The 19,455-nt window shown below is 38.9% G+C and overlaps 1 protein-coding gene across 5 annotated transcripts in view; it reads right to left on the reverse strand.

Moving 5' to 3' along the window:
* The window catches only part of LOC111864357, a 45,809-nt gene that overhangs the window by 21,030 nt on the left and 5,324 nt on the right, over positions 1-19,455 (reverse strand). For all 5 annotated transcript variants that reach the window (XM_023851558.2, XM_023851555.2, XM_023851557.2 and 2 more), the window contains 4 exons: positions 14,557-17,885; positions 12,702-12,923; positions 12,116-12,313; positions 7,964-8,017 (listed from right to left, as the gene is read on the reverse strand). In XM_023851558.2, the coding sequence (XP_023707326.1) occupies positions 7,964-8,017; positions 12,116-12,313; positions 12,702-12,923; positions 14,557-17,667 (3,585 nt within the window). In that variant the 5' untranslated portion in view covers positions 17,668-17,885. The remainder of the gene's footprint in view (positions 1-7,963; positions 8,018-12,115; positions 12,314-12,701; positions 12,924-14,556; positions 17,886-19,455) is intronic.

Raw genomic sequence — 19,455 nt, forward strand, 5'->3', positions numbered from 1 at the left:
CATAAGTGCTGTACAGCCACTGGCATAAAGTGAACTACCTTCAGAAAGGTAGACCCTAGAATAAGTGCAAATGACCCCCCCACAATATGTCTCATACACAAAGGATAAACTGTTTACCAGATTTCAATCATTTTACCCTTTATTTTCTGGAAACAGGAGATTTTAAATTTCCAAGTATTATTGTACCAGCAGTAATATTTTAACTTGAGGACTGATGATGGTATTGATTTAGAAAAATGCAATACTCATCCAGGTGGTCATGAGCATGCACCATAGCAAAAATTAAATGCAGATATTAAGTTTATGATTAGTAAGCACCTACTTATTAAAGACAAGAAAGCTGAATTGCTATAGTTGTAAAATTATTATCATGTGTCAACAAAACCAGAAGACATGCCACTTGAAGGGATTATAAGTTTAGAACCATGAGAAAGTTAACTGACATGTGACAGCACAGAGTTTAAAAACAACACAGTTCTAAGTTAAACCCAATCAATTTCCTAAATGATGCATTTATATTCAAGTTTCATACTGCCTTGGCGGGAGTAACGGTGACCTTCTTTAGGTCATATGTTTCAGGTAGTAATGATACGATCGTCAATGAGGTTGGCCGAACTACGACTGCTTCTCTGGTGGGGCCACATCATGGACCACAGGGTGCACTGGGACACACCTTTGGGACACCTCCTTGTGATCCTCGCTGGGCAGCGACAGTCTCGGGATCTGAATTGGTATGACGACTGGCAGCTAAGTTCCCATAAAGGGCAATGGTGTTTTATGACCAGAGCCTGCCATGCACTGGCATGATGACTCACGGGGATTACTATGGTTTGCCTGGGACAAATGCAGGAGAGCACTCATATGGGGGTAGCTTTGTCTACTTAAGTTGTTTCCCTAGAGTACTGTTAAGGTACCGCAAGCCTTTTGGCTCAACTCATGTGGAGGGGTGAGAATGAGGGGGCTTATATGCCACCCCTAGGGGCGATTTCTTCATGCAAGTTTCCCTGGTCACAACCTTATGATTAGCTGGTGTCCCACTCCCACTTGTCATCTGGGATTCCCCCCCCCCCCCCNAAGCCAAGGTGTGAGGCATCATGCTGAGGGCTGCGTGGCACTGGAGTGGTTATTAGCTGGTGTTGTGAATGATCCCCTTGGGGCACCAGGCAGAACCCCGTTGTATTCATGCCTTCCACCCAAATGGGGTGCTGTGGGTGGCAACCTTCTACATTCCTATGACTAGTGGGACCACTATGGAAGCCAAAGCAAAAGAAAAGACCGGTTCTAAGGACCTAAAACAGAAGAGGAACTCCCCCTCAAGGAGAAATGCTTCAGCAAGAGCCTGGAAGCTCCGGTTCACTGTTAAGGGGCCTGGCTGCAACCAACGGACCTGCTGTTGAAATTTCAGAAAGGCTGGGTGAACCAATGGTGAGAAACCTGCCCGAGGTAGAACCAAGGACCCCTCTCTTGGGAGTCAGCAGTACTGAAATACCACTGCATGGAGCTAGTACTTCTAGCATACCTACAGCAGAGACCTAGTCTCTGGAGTAGGTGAACTCCGTGTCTGGCAAAGAAGGCATGGACGATGGACGATGGATAAAGTCCAAAAACTCAACATATCAGAAAGAAGGCATTGTCTGGATGCACCAGATGAAAATTAAAAAAGGCAAGAGCAGCAGGAACTGAGGGTATTCAGCAACCAGGAAATGCAGGCACACCCAAGCAGGGAGAAACCCATACTGAAACCCTTAAGAGGCCAAGGTCAGAAGGCAGTACCCCTACAGAAACGGCCAGAGTTCCAAAAAGGCCCAGGGATTCTATGGGACCAGGGACTTACAATGAGGCTCTGACCAATACAAAGATAGCTGTCTTCAGCGAAACATATCCTGAAGACAACCTAACAGAAGATGACCAGAATTACATTCTGGAAATACTGGGGGAGATATTACATGGGACTCCAATCAGAGAACTACCACACCTGAAGTCCTACAGACTGGAGGAAGGTGCACTTAATTATATATATGCCAACCAACAGTCTGGTCAATGGCTCGTCAAAGCTATTAACAACTACAGGCTAGAATCAGGGACCAGGCTAAAGGCTTCTGATGCCAGGAACCTACCCAAGCCTATCAAAGTGGCTCTTGAGATAAGGGATGAAGTTGCCCAGAATTAGGAAGAGCTGCTGAAATGGATTAAGAACTTCAATCCACGATTCCATACTGAGCACTGGAGGGTACTCGATAAGCAATCTGAGTCAAAAGGCCAGAGGCTTATCTTACTCACAGACCAGGACTCTTATACTACCATAAAGAGGACCAGACATGAGATCTTTAGAGGACTCTCACAGGGAACTGTTAAAGTCCTGAAAGATCCTGAAGCACAGCATCAGAAAGAAACTGAGCTCGATACAGCATTCTTAAAATCAGTCTCTGAGGGGAGGGATGGGATACCCACTCCCTCAGATGACTGGAGTAGAGCAGTAGAGAGGGAAGAGGAAATTTCTCACAAAACAAAACCCACTTATGCAGATCAGGGGACCCCACTGAATGGAACCCAGTCTGATTAGAGGGAGGAAGCTATGGGAGAGAGGATGGAGACTGACCCCTACCCAAATGGAAAGAAAAAATGAGAACGCACATACATACACGAACTTGAAATATGTGTGCACACGCGCACACACACACACACACATCATAAAATTCCTTCAGATTAATCTACACCACAGCAACTTTATGTCAGCAGCTAGCTGAGGGAAAGGTAGATGCAGCACTTATTCAGGAACCTTGGTTATACAAAGGCCAAATAAGAGGTTTAACCAGTACAGGGGGAACAGTCAATTCTTTTGCACCTAATAATAATGCAAGATCCTCTATTTACATCAGGAGTCATATTAATGCCTTGCATTTGCTGGAGTTCTGTTCCAGGGATGCAACAATGGTGAGGATAACATATTGTAACGTGTTTCGTTACTGAATACGCCGTAGAGATCGTTAATTGGTTTACTGAACAATCTACAAGTAACGGCTACAATTACTTATCACACAGTTGCGGGGTTTCACACTTTATAACCCTAATCGCATTAATCTGTTACCACTGTTGCGGGGTTTCCACACTTTACAAACCCTACAACAAAATCTCTTCACACTATCTTCAGTAGTCTACCCGTTTACAGTAGGGGAGCTATGTATCACTGTATCACACACTCCCAATTACACAAACGTCTGGTTCTTCTTTCCGCGACTGCTGCTATATTCCAACTGTAGTCGGCTGACTGGAGAACTGTTGATAACACACTCGGCGACTGTCACATTATGACTCAACTCAGCGACTGTTACGTTACAACTCAACTCGCAGGCTACTACTGATCTCTGCGACTGCCACAGTACAACTGACTCGTAGCTGCTGTGCAGTTCCCTTATATAGCTGCAGTGTTGCCTGTTGCGTGCCACGTCACAGTAGGAAGCGGTTCCGCGTCACCGTGTTGCGTCACTGCGCGTTGCATAGCTACCAAGATGCGGGGCTCAGCTAACTTCGGCTCCGCTCGGCTCACTTTGGTTCCGCTCGGCACGTCACCGCGGGGAGAGTGGCGGGGTGATGACTCGCCTATTACGCGAGCGCTACGTTACCGCCACATGCCGCTGGGGAGGTAGGGGTCAACATGTCACACTATACATATTGTGGAGGTTGTGAGGAGTTCACTGTTGCTTCAACCTACCTTCCCTATGACTCAGATGAACCATCGACTAAGGAAATGAGACACATCATAAGACTACCGCCATATCAGGAAAAAGCAATTCATGGTTGGGTGTGATGCCAATGCACATCACATTTTGTGGGGAAGCATCAGCACCAATGCAAGGGGAGAAAGCCTTATGGATTTTCTGGTGAGTTCAAACCTGAATATTCTAAACCATGGTAATGAACCTATCTTTGTGATCTGCAATAGGAAGGAGGTTATTGACTTGACACTTGGGACAAATAAAATCGGAAACCTAGTAAGTAATTGGCATGTATCTGATAAGCCGTCTTTATCAGACCACAGATACATATGCTTTCAAATAGGTAACATAACAACAAATTAAGTTACCTTTAGGAATCCCAAGAGAACCAATTGGGAGTCGTACAAGGACGACCTAAAGTTGAATCTGGAGATTATTTCATGAACTACACACATGATAAGGGACACAGATCGGTCTGTTCACCAGCTGAAAAAGGCCATTATCTTGTCCTATTATCAAAATTGTCCATCCAAGACCACTTCCTTAGGAAGGAATGCATCTTGGTGGAATAAAAGCTGAGTGGGCTGAGAACAAAAACAAGAAAGCTACTCAATAAAGCAAAAAGAACAGGGCAATATGACATCTATAAAGAAACCCTCACCTGTTATAATAAAGAAATAAGGAAAGTCAAACGATCTTCATGGAGGAGGAACTGCCAAATCAGTGATGTACCGGACGGTGCCAGACTCATAAAGATCATGGCAAAATGGGCGACTAACAAGGTTAGTACTATCAAGCTACCTGATGGTCAGTACACCAAAACTGGAAAAGGGACATTGAAAGAGCTGTTCAGAGTTCACTTCCCTGATTCAAAACTGACTGATGATTTTGGTGATGGACGGGGCCAGCAGAACCTGGGAGTATGTGGACACATAAGGAACAGGGGAGACGGGAACCTGGCCAAACATATGATCAATCAATCAAAAATTAGATGGGCGTTAAGTATCTTCAAACTATTTAAGTATACAGAAACAGATGGAAATGTACTGGCACTTCTGCAGCAAGGTGTGGAACATCTAGTCCCACACCTATGCCGCATATTCAGAGCCTGCAAGGCATATGGTTTTATTCCTATGGCCTGGAGGCAAGTCAAAGTGACATCCAAAGCCCAGGAAACTTGACTATACTGAGGCTAAGGTCTACTGTCCTATCAGCCTGTTGGCTTTCCTTTTGAGAACGATGGAGAAACTAGTAGATAGGCAGACACATTACGGATGGTGCATTGAAGATTCATTCTCTGTACTGAAACCAACTTGCTTACTAATTGGGTAATTCTACTGAAACCGCACTGCATAATGTGGTAACACACATAGAAAGTGCTATCCAGTACAAGGATATTGCCCTTGGAGCATTCCTTGGCATAGAGGGACCTTTTGACAGAACATCATTTGACAGGATAATACAAGCTGCTGGAAGGCATGATATTGAGTCCGCAATAGATGGATCTGTGCTAAGCAGGAAAGCAGGAATATAAGTGCTACATTGACTGGGGAGACCCTGAGGGTGTCTGTGGTGAGAGGGTGTCCACAGGGAGGAGTGCTTTCCCTTCTGCTGTAGAGCCTGGTCATGGATGATCATCTTTGGGGGCTCAACAGTAATGACTACTATACAGTTGGATATGCTGATATAGCAATCCTAATCATTGAGAAATTCCCTCACAGTGTGTCAGAGGTCTTGCAAACAGCTCTGCACAGAGTTCAAGAGTGGTGCAAAAGAACAAATCTGTATATAAATCCATACAAGATGTTAATTATACCATTTACTAGGAAGAGGGACATAAAGGGGCTTAAGGAACCAATCCTCTTCAGTAATATGATCCAGCTATCCAGTGAAGTCAAGTACCTTGGAATAACTTTAGACAAGGGACTGACATGGAAAAAACAGCTGCATAAGGCAGTCAATAAGGCCTACAAGGCTTTCTGGACATGCAGATGCATGTTTGGGAGAACTTGGGAACTGACACCATGGGTGGTATATTGGATATACACTGCAGCGGTAAAACCCAGTTACCTATGCTGCCACTATATGGTTGCCCACAGTTAAACTCAAAGCAAGTCAGGCAGAACTTAGCAAACTGCAAAGGAGGCCTACTTGAAAATTACAGGAGCAATGAGAACAGCTCCAACAGCTGCGATGGAAGTCCTCCTTAGACTCCCCCCACTGCACCTTCAGGTGGAAACAGAGGCCAAGGTAGGAAATTACAGATTACGTTGTAATAATCAATGGAAACCTAAATCTGAAGATTTTGGACATGCATACATGATTCAGGATATGGAAAAGAAAAAACATCCTACAGATGGGGGTCAGACAAAAAGATACCAAAACAAGTTTATGATAAACCCTTCACAATCAGGTTCCCTGATAGAAGTGAATGCAAAGAAGGGTTACAACCAGACAGAAAGGGGGGACTAATCTGATATACAGGTAGTTCCAAGACAAACAAAGGCATGGGAGCTGGGGTGTACTGCAATGGAACAAGGCAGAAACTTAGTTTCAGCCTCAGTCAGTACACAACAGTCTTCTAGGCGGAAGTGTATGCCATTAAGGCATACGCAGTTGAGAAATTAGACAGAAACTATAAAAATTGGAACATCTATATTCTATTGGATAGTCAAACTGCAATTAAAGCACTTGGTAAACACCAGATCACTTCAAAATTGGTCTGGGGCTGCCACCAACCCCTCATACAATTGGCCAAACATAATGGAGTTCAGCTGATATGAATGCCAGGTCATGAGGGCATTGTTGATAATGAAACGGCAGATCAGCTGGCAAGAACAGGATCTGAACCAGCTTGTGGCATCTCAATTGGAGTTGCCAAGAAAGGGGTCAGGGACTGGATGAATATATATCACAAAAGACACTGGGAATCCACAACCGGACTCAAACAGGCAAAGGGACTTATATCTAGGCCCTCTGCCAAAAGAAAGAAGGATCTGTTGAAATTAAACAGAGACCAATTAAGATGGGTGGTAGGACTATTTACTGGACAATGCCATCTGAAAGGACACCTTTTCAAACTGGGATTGACAGATAACCCAACTTGTGAAAGGTGCCTAGAAGAAGATGAATCAGCCACACATATCTTACATGATTGTGAGTCCACAGTTTATTTAAAATTTCATCACCTGGGCCAGTTCTTTATGGAACCAAGTGACTATTATGACAACCCCATAAATAAAGTCCTATGTTTCATTCAAAGTGTAGCATTAATAAGTGGTTAATCAAAGGGGAAGGACAATAGATCATTGAAGGTCGCAGTGCAAGGGCGAGACTTTATGAACCACCCCTTTCACACATGCACATGCACACACACGTGTATATATTCATACATGCAAGTTTCATACTGCCTTCACTAAATATCATCCTGAAAGCCGGCATGCTTGAATTTCAGAAACTTCTCAAATCAGGCTATTTTTTCCTACACAATTTTCTATCGAACATCAAATATAAGAAGAGCTATGAACTGCAAGAATTAAAAGAAAGTTCACCAAACATTGCAGTCAGTGGGTAGCATTCCTTTGGAAGTTCTGGGTTCGTATCTCAATCAACAGACTGCCTGTCCTAAGGCTTTGATGGCTTTCTGAGAAACATCAGGATAGTACCTCAAATTAAGACATGATCGCTTCCTTCCACATTCTTTCCAATTCATTACTCACTAAACATCTTACCAATAAACATTACACAATCCAAGGCAATGAGTGTCATTAAATAAACCATAAATAAAGAGATAAATAAATATAAACAAAGTTACATTCTTAATATTAACTGCAGGAATTATTTTCTCAGAAAGTTATAGTTTCTTGTGTTATTCCCACAGCAATATCTAACAATGAACTGCATAACCAATATTAACGTCATTACACACATAACTGTTTTACATCAAATTCACTGTAGGTCATTACACTGAACATAAAAAATGCATCTAAATATACTGTATCAATCCCAGGTGATCTCCTTATGCTTTCAAAATACAATTGGGCAAGCATTAGCCTAAAATGATGGCGCTCCAACCACCTTCATTGGAGAGTTGTATTTAAAATGTATTATAGCCTTTACTTTGAATATTATTTTTTTTTTTCAGAAATCTATGCACTGGTCATCAACTTATGGGGCTGGACATATTCCTTTATTACCTTTTCCTTTGAAAACTTATAAAGAAATACTTATATAAACCAGAAACTTACCAATTTTATATAGCAGTCATTTAGCACAAACCCTTCAAGCAGTTTGGTGTCAGGCTAAACAAATAAAATTAGGCAACATTAATACTGATAACAGTGATAGTAACATCCACATTTAAAAATGCAAAATAAATTAAAAAATCTGAAAATATAATTGAATATAAAAAATTCAAACTTATGAATCTTAATGTAAGTTTTGAGGTTTTCACGGAGATGACTATGAAGATGACTTTCTTTGTGAATCTTAAATTTAAAGGAAAATACATAGCATTATCAAGGCAGTACACTATACCATCTTTGAATAACATGAACTTGGACATGAAACAATGTCATGCCCCTTCATCTTCAGCATGAAAAATGTCTACTTTCTACTTTATTTTCACAATTATGAGGTAAAAAATGAGGCAATTTCATAATAAATTTTTACCGAATTATCTCAAAATAGATAGAAAATTTGCCATAATTACAGAGGAAGTTGGGATAGGTATGTCCTGATCTGGTGTCAGGGGTTTGCAAAGGGGCTCTTAAAGTTTTCCTTTCTCTTACACAGCCTTCTGCCACTTTTATGTGCCACCTTTACCATTCTTTAACCATCTCTTACATCTTCACCGACTCACTTTTCATGCTGAACACTACTGCATCATCTCCAAATTCATCAAAACATCATCATTCTGAGTTTGCCAAATCTACTTAGATTTATCACATCGGCCATTGTTGTCAATTATTATAGTATAAGTACACTGAGAATCAGGGTATATCATACTTTTGTGTAGGTAACCTTATGGAAGAAAAATCCTGTGTAAGTACATCTGAATTTCCCACCAGTGCATGTATAAACAGTAGTATCTTTAAAATATAATTCAGTAACCTTCTGATGAAAATATAACCATCTACATCACTAATTGATGATGACATTCGCTTGTTCCTACAACAAATGGAGTATGTTGTTGTTGTTGTCATCACTGTTTTTGTTTCTGTTGTTCTAAGATTACATATTTCTTAGACATTACTATAAAACTCCTGTCTCGTGAGTGGGGATCTTTCCTATCTCAATGGTGCTGTTCCATGGTTTCAGCAGGATTTTCAACTTGTATGTCCCCAAGGGGAGGTCAAAATTTAAGGATGAGGGACTCCCCTCACTGAGCTCCACAAACAAATAAAGGTCCAGAACTCAGATTGTAAGCCAAATACACCTTGCTGTGCTCCATTAGAGACCCAGATGAAATTAACTCTCTGACAGTCACATAATAACAGGCCTGGCTGTGCCACTCTGACCTGTTTTTTTTTTCAATTCGCTTAGTGGGGGTTGGAGTCCTACTGGGTCCACTCGGCACAGCGGCCACTGATGGGCCTATTGTAGCCTGCCCTGGGTGATTATGATGATGGAGAATTTGGTGGAATGAAGATTGGCAAGGGAAACCAAAATACTCGGAGAAAACCCGCCCCAGTGCCACTTCGTCCACCACAATTCCCACTCGACCAGACCCAGGATCAAACCCGGGTCCCCACAGTGGGAAGCCAGTGACTAACCACCTGAGCTATGGTGCCCGCCACTTTGACCTGTTACACATAGAGCCACAACATAATCAACCCAAAGTCTCCTGAAGCTATGGACAATTACTTCTATAGCAGGGATCTAAAAACTGCAGTTTGCCGATGGTGTACAGTGTTTTGTTAGGGCTCTAAGGTCTCTCTACACCAGTGGAAAACAACAGACAAACACCAATAGTTCTGAAGAACCCCCCCCCCCATGAAGGCTAATTCACATCAAACACACACAGTAACACAAGGAAAGTCTGATAAGGTTTCAAATTGTCTACGAATACCGTTAATGTTGAAATGATGGTTCAACATTTCATAATACTCAAACCCAAAGATACAGAAAAATAATAAGAAGCAACAATCCACTCTTACTTACAAGGTTCTGCTTCATATGCCTGGCAAAGTAAATAATGCATATAAACCTTTGCACACATATATTTCCATCTTAAATGCAACTTATTATCTAGTCACCCTTCTTTCTCACTACATACAGCTGAAACATGTAGTAAGAAAGAAGGGTGACTAGCTAATAAGTTGCATTTAAGACAGATACACATGTCAGAATTACTGGGTTTTTGAACTTCGTCCATCATTCGGTATTCTAGAAACTAGAAATATGTGTGTACTAAGGATACATTAATGAAACAGGATCATTAAACACAATATTATGAATAGCAGTCACGCTAAAGACATACAATTATATGAATTGTAAGCAAAAACTGTTATGCTGTAATGCAAACATAAACTTTAACAAATTTTGTTTGAGAAAGAAACTCACCAAAATATGTACACAGAAAATACTAATAAATAATGATGCAGCCAAGAAAACATAAAGATAAGCTTAAACATTACAAAACAAATACTAAAACAGTGTAATAACACCATACAAAAAGAATAACACAACAAATTATCTACATATTACAGATACTACCCAAGCTGCAAATGGAATGCAGTACAACTAAATCCAACAACAAGAAATACTATCAAACAAACATTTTTTAAATGGGTGGATGACAACCACACTGGAAATAACATTAAAATGTTGATTAATTTTAATTACAAAGTTCTGCTGCTGCAATGAAACATCTCATCACATTTGGCTGGGAACAATTCAATCATCCCCCTTACAGCCCAGACTTAGCGCCAAGTGAGTTTCATATGTTCCTGCATCTGAAAACTTTCCTTGGTGGCCGAGGTTCCATGACAAGATCAAAGAAGCCATTAACACGTGGTTTGCATTACAAGCTGCATCATTCTATGATGCTGGGATACAAAAACTGGTGCCCTCTACAAGTGCCTCAACAACGGTGGAAACTACGTCAAAAAGCAGCGTACAGTATGCACATCAAATGGCAACATAAATGGTTTGGATATGATTTCTTGTTTTCTTTTTCAATAGCCCATCGGAACTTACTTTCTGGATAACATACGTAACGTCTACAAAATTATTTTAAAAAATTAAAGAATAGAGCGGTCCTAAAACAGTTGAAAACAACAATTTATAAAGTATATTTTTAGATCAATTTTACATTTGATGCTGAGATATGGATGCTTACAGAGAAAAACAAAAGTAAAATTCAAGTAAACTTTTAGGAATTACTGAGGATAAAATAGTAAGTGACATGATTAGAAATACAATTTTCAGTGAAGAAAGTGGGATCTAAAGTTTGTTAATAGAATTAGAAGAGAAATCACTAAAATGAATGAATAGAATGGATACAACAAGAATACTTAGAAGGGTATGAGAATTAAATATGAATGGAGAGAGGCCTATGGAACAACTCAAACTATGAGACTTCACAAAGGTAGGAAAATGCTAGCAAGAAATCAATAACAAAAGACTGAGAGAAGATAGAAGAAATGGGTGACTTTTTATGGTCTGATCCTCACAAAACAGATGGCATGATTTCATAAAAATCTGTCAGCTGGTTGGAAAATCTGCAGCAGAAGTTCAACACATGGATATGACCGTACCGAACACCTATTTTTCCTTATAAAATAAGGAAAGCATTCTATAAATGAGAATGTTACTGGAACTGAAACAGCTGTAAATGTCAAAATTACCTTGACACATCTTGTAAGACATGTACGTGGCAGACATACTGTACAGATACCCATGATACTCAACACACTTTCCCAGTATATGATCCATATGGGGTCCAAGAACATTCTGTGTGTGGTCCATGACAGTTTCTAAGGAACATGATTTTCTTGGGTGACTACATCTAATATTTTGTATTTTCAACCAGTGTTCTTTCTAAGTGGTACTGATCACAGCTTGGAGTCAAACACATTGTTTTGCAAACACAAATACATTTCTGAAAATAATTATGGAATAAAATAAAAAAGAAAACAGTCAGGTGATCTTTGAACAGACAAAAACGTGAATAATATAAACTCTTATTGTAAAATGGGTAAATGAAATACACAAACAAGTGCCTACTTTTGTTGACTGTAGATATAAGTAGGTAAACATTGTAAATAACATGGTCCAAAGAGTCAGGAAGGGTTGTTCATGTGGTCCAAAAGGATGTGAAATACTGTTCTAGAATTTACTGTTAGGTACATGTTTCTCTGGATGAAGTATTTTCAATGCAGGTAAGTGATGCATACCTCCTCAGTGGCAATTGTAACAACTTCTCCTATCACATCCATCACATGTGTGATATGCACAATGACCTCCTTCATATTCATTCCTATCTTGTTATCTCTCAGTGAAATAGTATGCTGGAGCTTCAGCAGGCACTGTAGCATTCGAGAAGCACAATTTGACAGTTTTTCATGTGTCTTTTTCTTCTTGTCACATTGGAACTGAAATGAGAGAAAAAAAAAATCTTGGTTATTTATTTTTGGAGTTTAATTACTGGCTAATGGGTTTAATTAAGGTCAACTCATATGCACTAATTACTCAAGACAGTAAACATATCAAGAAACAAAATCAAAGCAAAATTTCAAACATCTGATTTAAATATAACACAATGAAACTTAAATAATAGAAGTTTCATTCCCTCCATTACCATAATTCAGTGGTCAAAGTTTTGTCTGTGGAAACAGGGTGCATCAAGGGAAGGCAAGATTAACAATGGATGCTTTTTCTTTTGTGCAGAGAAATATTGGCACATTTTGGCAGTTACAGGCTCATAAATGTTTGTTGCATCTAGCTTTAAAAATATTGAGTGGAATAATACAACATTATTACCTTATGTAGGTACTTTTCCAGTGATGAATAAATGGTTCTGGCTTCATCAAAGAAATGTTGCGTCTTCCTCATCAATATAGGAGAAATTTTCTTGTCTTCTCTATTCAGTAACTGGGTCATCGAGGTGGCTATGTTAAACATGTTTTTCCCTTCCACAAGGAATCCCATTTTCTTCATACATAATTGCATTTTTTCATGTTTTATATCATCATTTAATTTCATCTAAAAATTGGAATTATTTATCTATATTATTCATGTTATTTTGAATGAGACTAAAGGGCATATACAAATAAATGTTCAGATCAATTTTATGCATAAGCCATGGGCAAATTATAAACTTTGCAAATAGCACTAATTCGTACATCTCCTACATTCAGTCATTCACTGTCTGAATTATGTGTACTTATATATTAATTCTCAAAATACAAAACTTTGAATTTAAGGGCACCAAGTTCACAACTAAATTAAATTCATTCACTAAACCTTAACATATTGTGGCATATTTATCCAAAGCAAGAACTGTGGAATCACAATAGGCAGTGGTCTGTAAATGGTCTGTAATGGTGTTTCCTGTGCAGTCCACGGAGATGGTTTCTCACGCAACAGTGGAATATGTCATGCCATCACTAAGCATCAACTGCACTGCAACCGAGTAATAGTGTTTTCTACAGAGTCTGTGCTGAGGTATTACAAGCAGGACCAGTTAGCTGTTCAACTAACCCTCCATATGGCACTGATTAGATCAGTAATGATTTATGCTTGCCCCATCTGGAAATTAGTGGCAGACATATATTAAAATTGAAGTGTCTGCAAAACTAGGTTCTCTGTGCCACTCTAATTTCCCAAAGTGCACACTGGTCCACAACTTATACACGGCTTTCAGCCTTCAATATGTATATGATTATACAGCAAAATGGCCAGTAAACAAGCAGAAGTCATACAAAATCGTGAGAATGAACATGTTTGCTGCATAGGTCAAGGTGAAGACCCACACAGAAAATATAAGAGGCTTAAACTTGGCAGTGGTCAAACTTATGACCGTTGAAATGACTAAGCTGTTGTTGTAGCATAAGATAAGTAAGATAGACATGATCTGCTCTGCAAAGCCTGGATTGACAGAGGACTTGTATATGGTGCACAAGGAAGAATTTTCAACAACATGACACATGTGCGATACGTATGCTTGACAAAGACAAAGCCTATTCACAGAAGAGACAAACCCATCCTCTCATGAGAGAGGATGTTACATAAGGACTATGACTGCAAGGTTCGTTACAAAAAAAAAAAAGTCATAAGCCTCAAGGGGCTTGTTGCCGAGACTAATTGATTGACAGTAAACCGTTAGTTGTAAAGTAACTGTGAATCTGACTCTATTGCAGTTCATTAGAGAAATATTTCAGTTCAGTCATCTTGAGCTATTGCTGTTAGAAGCAAGAAGACCTAATCAAGAACTACCCTGGCATTTACCTGGATGGACTCGGGAAACCATGAAAACATCAGATACGATGGCTGGTGTCCCTACAGAGATTCAAACCAAGCACTTCTAGAATACAAGTCTATGGTATTAACCATTACATCAACAGACAGATATGTTAAATTAGCTGGCATTTATTAGAGCCCATGTACCCTCTATCCAATATGGTACTTGGGGCTCTCTCCCTGAGGGTAGATGGGTCACAATGTGAAGTTGGCGACTCACCTCCATTTTATGCAGAGGTTAAGAATGTGTCAAGCTTGAACTAAACTTCCAATCTCCCATTTTCCTTCATGGTGTGGTGCCTAATTAAGCACTTTAGCTTACCTATGACTATATGAAGTTACCCCTACTTGAAGAATTCTCCAAAATCTAAATTACCTCCTCTGTTGGCTGGATACTTTGTTTGGAACCTGGTTGCAATACATCAGCTTCCTCTGTTGATGAATGATCTGCAACTACACTACCCTCCTCTTCAAATTTACTTTCCAAAATAACAGAAGGGTTGATGCCTTTTCTCTTTATTTCCTGATAAATTTCTGTCCTCTTATCAAGAACTGCACTTTTTGTATCTTTCAATTTCAATTGAGGATAAACTGGTTCCTCTCTATTAAAATTTGATTGTGAATATTCACTTTCAGTTTCTGGCTGAACAAAACATGTTTTGTCTGATAATGAGTTTCCATTTCTTCTCTCTCTCAAAAAATAATTTGAGATCCTTTTTTCCTTTTTCTTCCTAAACACATAGCGACCAACTTTCTCTGTTTCTCTCCCTGATATTGTTTTCCGATTTTGACTCTCCATTTTAACACTTTTAAGAGGACGTGAGATCTTTTCTTCTACATGGTTTCTTGATTTTGCATCCTTACTTTCAATTTCTTTCTTGCCCACACAACTTTTCTCTGATTCTGAGTTTGTAATATTTTTTACCCTCGAAAGATAACTGTGTGTGTCTGTGATCATTTTCTTGCCTCCTTTTCCATACACACAAGCTGATTTTTTCCTCACATCTTTAGTTGTCACTTTCATGTTTTCTGAAGGAACTGATGTCTCTTTTTCTGTACTGATATCAAGAGATGTTCTTTTGCTTCCTTCCAATTTTGACTGAAGAGAAGCAGGTTTTTGTCCAAAGCCATTTGATTGTGCATTTTTTCTTCCAATTTTCAGCTGAACAGGGCAACTTTTCTTTGATACCGAGTTTGCACATTGCTTTCTGCACAAAAAAGAATCATGTGGATCTGATATTTTATTTTCCATTCCAGTCAGATGAGCATCAACTTCCTCTATTTTGTCTCCTGATACTGTGCTCAGCTTTTCAGTGTTCACTTTCACATTTTTAGAAGAAAATAGGACTTCTTTCACCACACTGTCATCAAGGGCTCTTATTTTATCTCTTCTAAATTTTTTCTGAGGAGGAAGAGGTTCCTGTCCATGGTCACTTGATTCTGCATCCTCACTTTCAATTTCTTTTTGGCCCAAACAACTTTCCTCTAATTCTGAGTCTGCAATACTTCTCACTGTCAAGAAAGAATGATGTGTGTCTGTGATAATTTTCTTGCTTTCCTTTCCAGACAGATGAGCAATGACATTCTCTGTCTTATTCCCTGACAATTTCTTCAGATTTTCACTGTTCACTTTCATGTCTTCTGGTATAATTACAGTATCTTTATCTGTAATGTTACAAAGAGGATCAGCTTTCTGTCCACTGTCATTTAATTTTGTACACTTATTATTAATATTCAGCTGAACAGAAGAACTTGTTACAGACGCTGAGTTTGTGCCTTTCTTTACTGTCGAAAGAGAATCATGCGTATCTGATATTTTTTTTATTTCTTTTCCAGACAGATGAGCATTGCCATTTTTTGTTACATCCCTTGATGTTGTCATAAAATTTTCACTTTTCATGTTTGCATTTCCAGGAGAAAATGGGACATCTTTTTTCCTACTGTTATCAAGAACTGTTCTTTTACTTTTTTCCACCTTTGACTCATGAAGGAGGAATTCCTGTCCACTGAAATTTGAATCTGTATTCTCAATTTCAATTTCTGACTGAACAGAACACCTGTTCTCTGGCAATGAGTTTGTAAGTCTCTTTGTCATCAAATCAGAATCATGCATATCAGAGATTATTTCCATGCTTTCCTTTTCAGACAGAGCAGAACAAACTTTATGTACTTCACCTCCCAATACTGTATTCAGATTTTCACCAGCTACCAAAACACAACTGCCACCCTCTGTTCCCTTATGGTAAACAGTTCTGTCATGTTCCTCGCATGATACATCATGTTGACTTTCTATTCTACCCTCTGCCTGGGAAAGAAAATCATCCCCTATTTCATTTTGTGATGGTATTTCAGTACTTTTTACAGCTGACAAAGGAGAGGCATTTATATCTGTTTCATTCCTTTGCAATGATTTTTTGTTTATGTCAGGCAGGCAAAAATGTCTTTCTGGTTCATGTACTTTTTTATCCATGTTTCCTGTTGTTAACACAAGAGTTTCACCTACCAATGTTTGCTCTTGTTCTACCTCCATATTTTCATTCACTGGTGAAACAGAATTTTTATTTAGCAACATCTCTATATGTACTGTTGTTCTATTCTGTGTCTTTGAGGTGTTGCATAGTGTACTTACTGCTGAACTACAGCTCCCTTCATGTCCTTCATCACCTACTTGTTTTGCACCTTTCAGCTGAAAACCTCCATCATTTTGTTCAACATGTGATACAGGTTTTCCATACATATCTCTAGAAAACTGATTACTATGTGAGATTAGATGCTTATGACACATCAGTTTCTGTTCTGTCATGGCAGGTTTCACTAGCTGAGCTTCCTTTTCAGTCCTACATTCCACTGAACTTCCACACCTTTCAGTAAGTTGAACTTTTTTGGCAATATTTCTGTTTCCTGTACCGCCCTCTGTCAGAAAAAACTGTTTTTCACTGCAAGAATTGTCCAGTTCTCCTCTGGAGTCACCCTGGTTAGTTTCACATGTCACAACCTTTTCACTATTCTCACATTGTTGTGATGCGTAACTTGAAACCACAGTCCTTAGATGTCCTGCATTATCTTCAACAGCATCAACTTCCTTTAATGGTGAACACGAACAAGGCAAATCTAAACTTTGATCTCTGAGATACCAATCCACAAATTTACAAATAAAATGTTTTTCTCTATTACAAAGGAATATAAACTTTCTGGATAGCTCCAACTCATTGCGATTAAGCTCTGTTATCTTTCTTAGTACGTTCAATTCTTCAGTGTCGGCCCTTACTACTTTCTGCAGTAAATCTAACATGGGGTTTGTTGAAGACAACACTATATCAATTATATCTTTACACTGAACACTGGCATCAAGAAGTTTGTTAACCAATTTCCTTTGTTCACTATTAAGATTTATAACTTTCTTAATTAATTCTAGTCCATCTTCTGCTTGTGTTTTATTGTCTGCAACTCTCATCTTCTCAGCTGAAGGAATGATGCTAGTCTCCATAACACCCAAAAATTCTGATCTTCTAGTATATTTCACTGAATCATTTATTTATAATTATACAGTCTCTCCAAAATTATTCTTGTGAAATCATTATTTCACAGTAAAATAACGGCACTCTTCACTTATAGGATGAAAAACATACTTCCAGTCTGGCAACCTCATATAAATGCTTTGTAGGCTGTAAAATGTCTCAGACCTCCATTATTCAGAAAACAATCCTGAAAGAAATAATTAATTACAGTTGAAACAACACTGTTAAATGTTTATAACAGTATTCTGACAGTCATTTTAGGTCTCTGAAATTCATTACCCTCTGATGCAATTCTCCTACTATAATTCTCAACAAAGTGAAGAGTTTGTAGCAATAATTTTCCCAATAATATACAGAACTGCATATTTCTTTATATCAAGAGTTTTGTTTCTCTGAGAAACAATCAGTGCCTTGAGTAACACTGTGAAATATTTCCAATCAACTCAAAGATCATGTGCTCCTTATATTCATACATCTTATAAGAATATACCCACCTCAGTCCACAGTACAAATACAAGTAACCCTCATTATACAGACACTCAATTATCAGATTTCTGCTACAACAAGGCATGTTAATTTGTGCTTATCTTTCACTTAATGAATTTCATTTCTGCTACAACTGATGACTTATAGTCATAAGTTCGGTGACTTTTATGTGTATAGTAACAGAAATTTAATTTTCAATTTATGAATTTTCACCTTATGAACAATTTTTAGTGGTGCAAATTACTTTCATAACTTCAGGGCTACCTGTACCATATACTGTCCACCACTACCAGATCAAGCTTAGTATTGTATCCTTCACTTCTTTAGAGAATTAGTTGATACAATGAACAGGCTATCAGTAGGTCGTTTCTGAGTACTGAAAATGATGGTGAATCAAAAGTTACACAGTATGAAATCTGAGGGTTTTACAGTGGTGAAAATTTAGACTGTAATCCTCTTGGCTATGACACTGTGTAGTCATGTAGTTTCAAATATGGTTACCAAAAATTTGTGGGGACCTGATCCTCTATCTTCAGGTCAGAAGTTGAATGCTGGTAACCACCTAAGAAACTACACGCATCCATAATCCAGAAGACTGCAATCTTAAAATCCAGTATGTCATAAAATTTTCTGTATCACTGGCCACCACCATCCGATACATTCAAACTGTCTTGCTTGATGTATGTATTCCACATAAGAAAATGATAACACTAATGAAGTATATTACAGATGTTCATTTTCTATTAGACTCTTGCATCCATAGTCTCTGGAATGAATTTGCAGATATACAGAATCATTCCGTTCAGTGGCACATAACTCATGGAACACAGTCCTTCTTACAAAGCCAACAACTTCTCACCTAGCCAAGAAATTCCCAAGAGTTTATGGAATCAAGAGGTTTATTACGATGTTCACAATAGCCAATCACATCTGAGGGCTAGTCTAAAATTTTGTAACATGCTACTTCTGTTTGGAACATGGAATGTCAGGACCTTGAATCAAGCAGGAAAATTGGAGAATTTGAAAACGGAAATGCAGAAGAATGAAGTGTCTGTTCTAGGTGTCAGCGAAGTGCGGTGGAAAGGACAAGGTGAAATAAGAAGCGGTGATTATACAGTGTATTATTCCGGAGGTGAACGGGCTGAAAGAGGTGTGGCAATAGTGGTGCATAAAAGTGTAGTGAGGAGTGTTGTTAAGAAGATTGCTTGTAATGACAGAATTATTGCTCTGAAGTTAAAGGCGGAACCGGTAGATATACTGATTATACAAGT

The sequence above is a fragment of the Cryptotermes secundus genome, unplaced genomic scaffold (genome assembly GCF_002891405.2).
Source record: "Cryptotermes secundus unplaced genomic scaffold, Csec_1.0 scaffold312, whole genome shotgun sequence".
Taxonomy (NCBI): Eukaryota; Metazoa; Arthropoda; class Insecta; order Blattodea; family Kalotermitidae; genus Cryptotermes; species Cryptotermes secundus.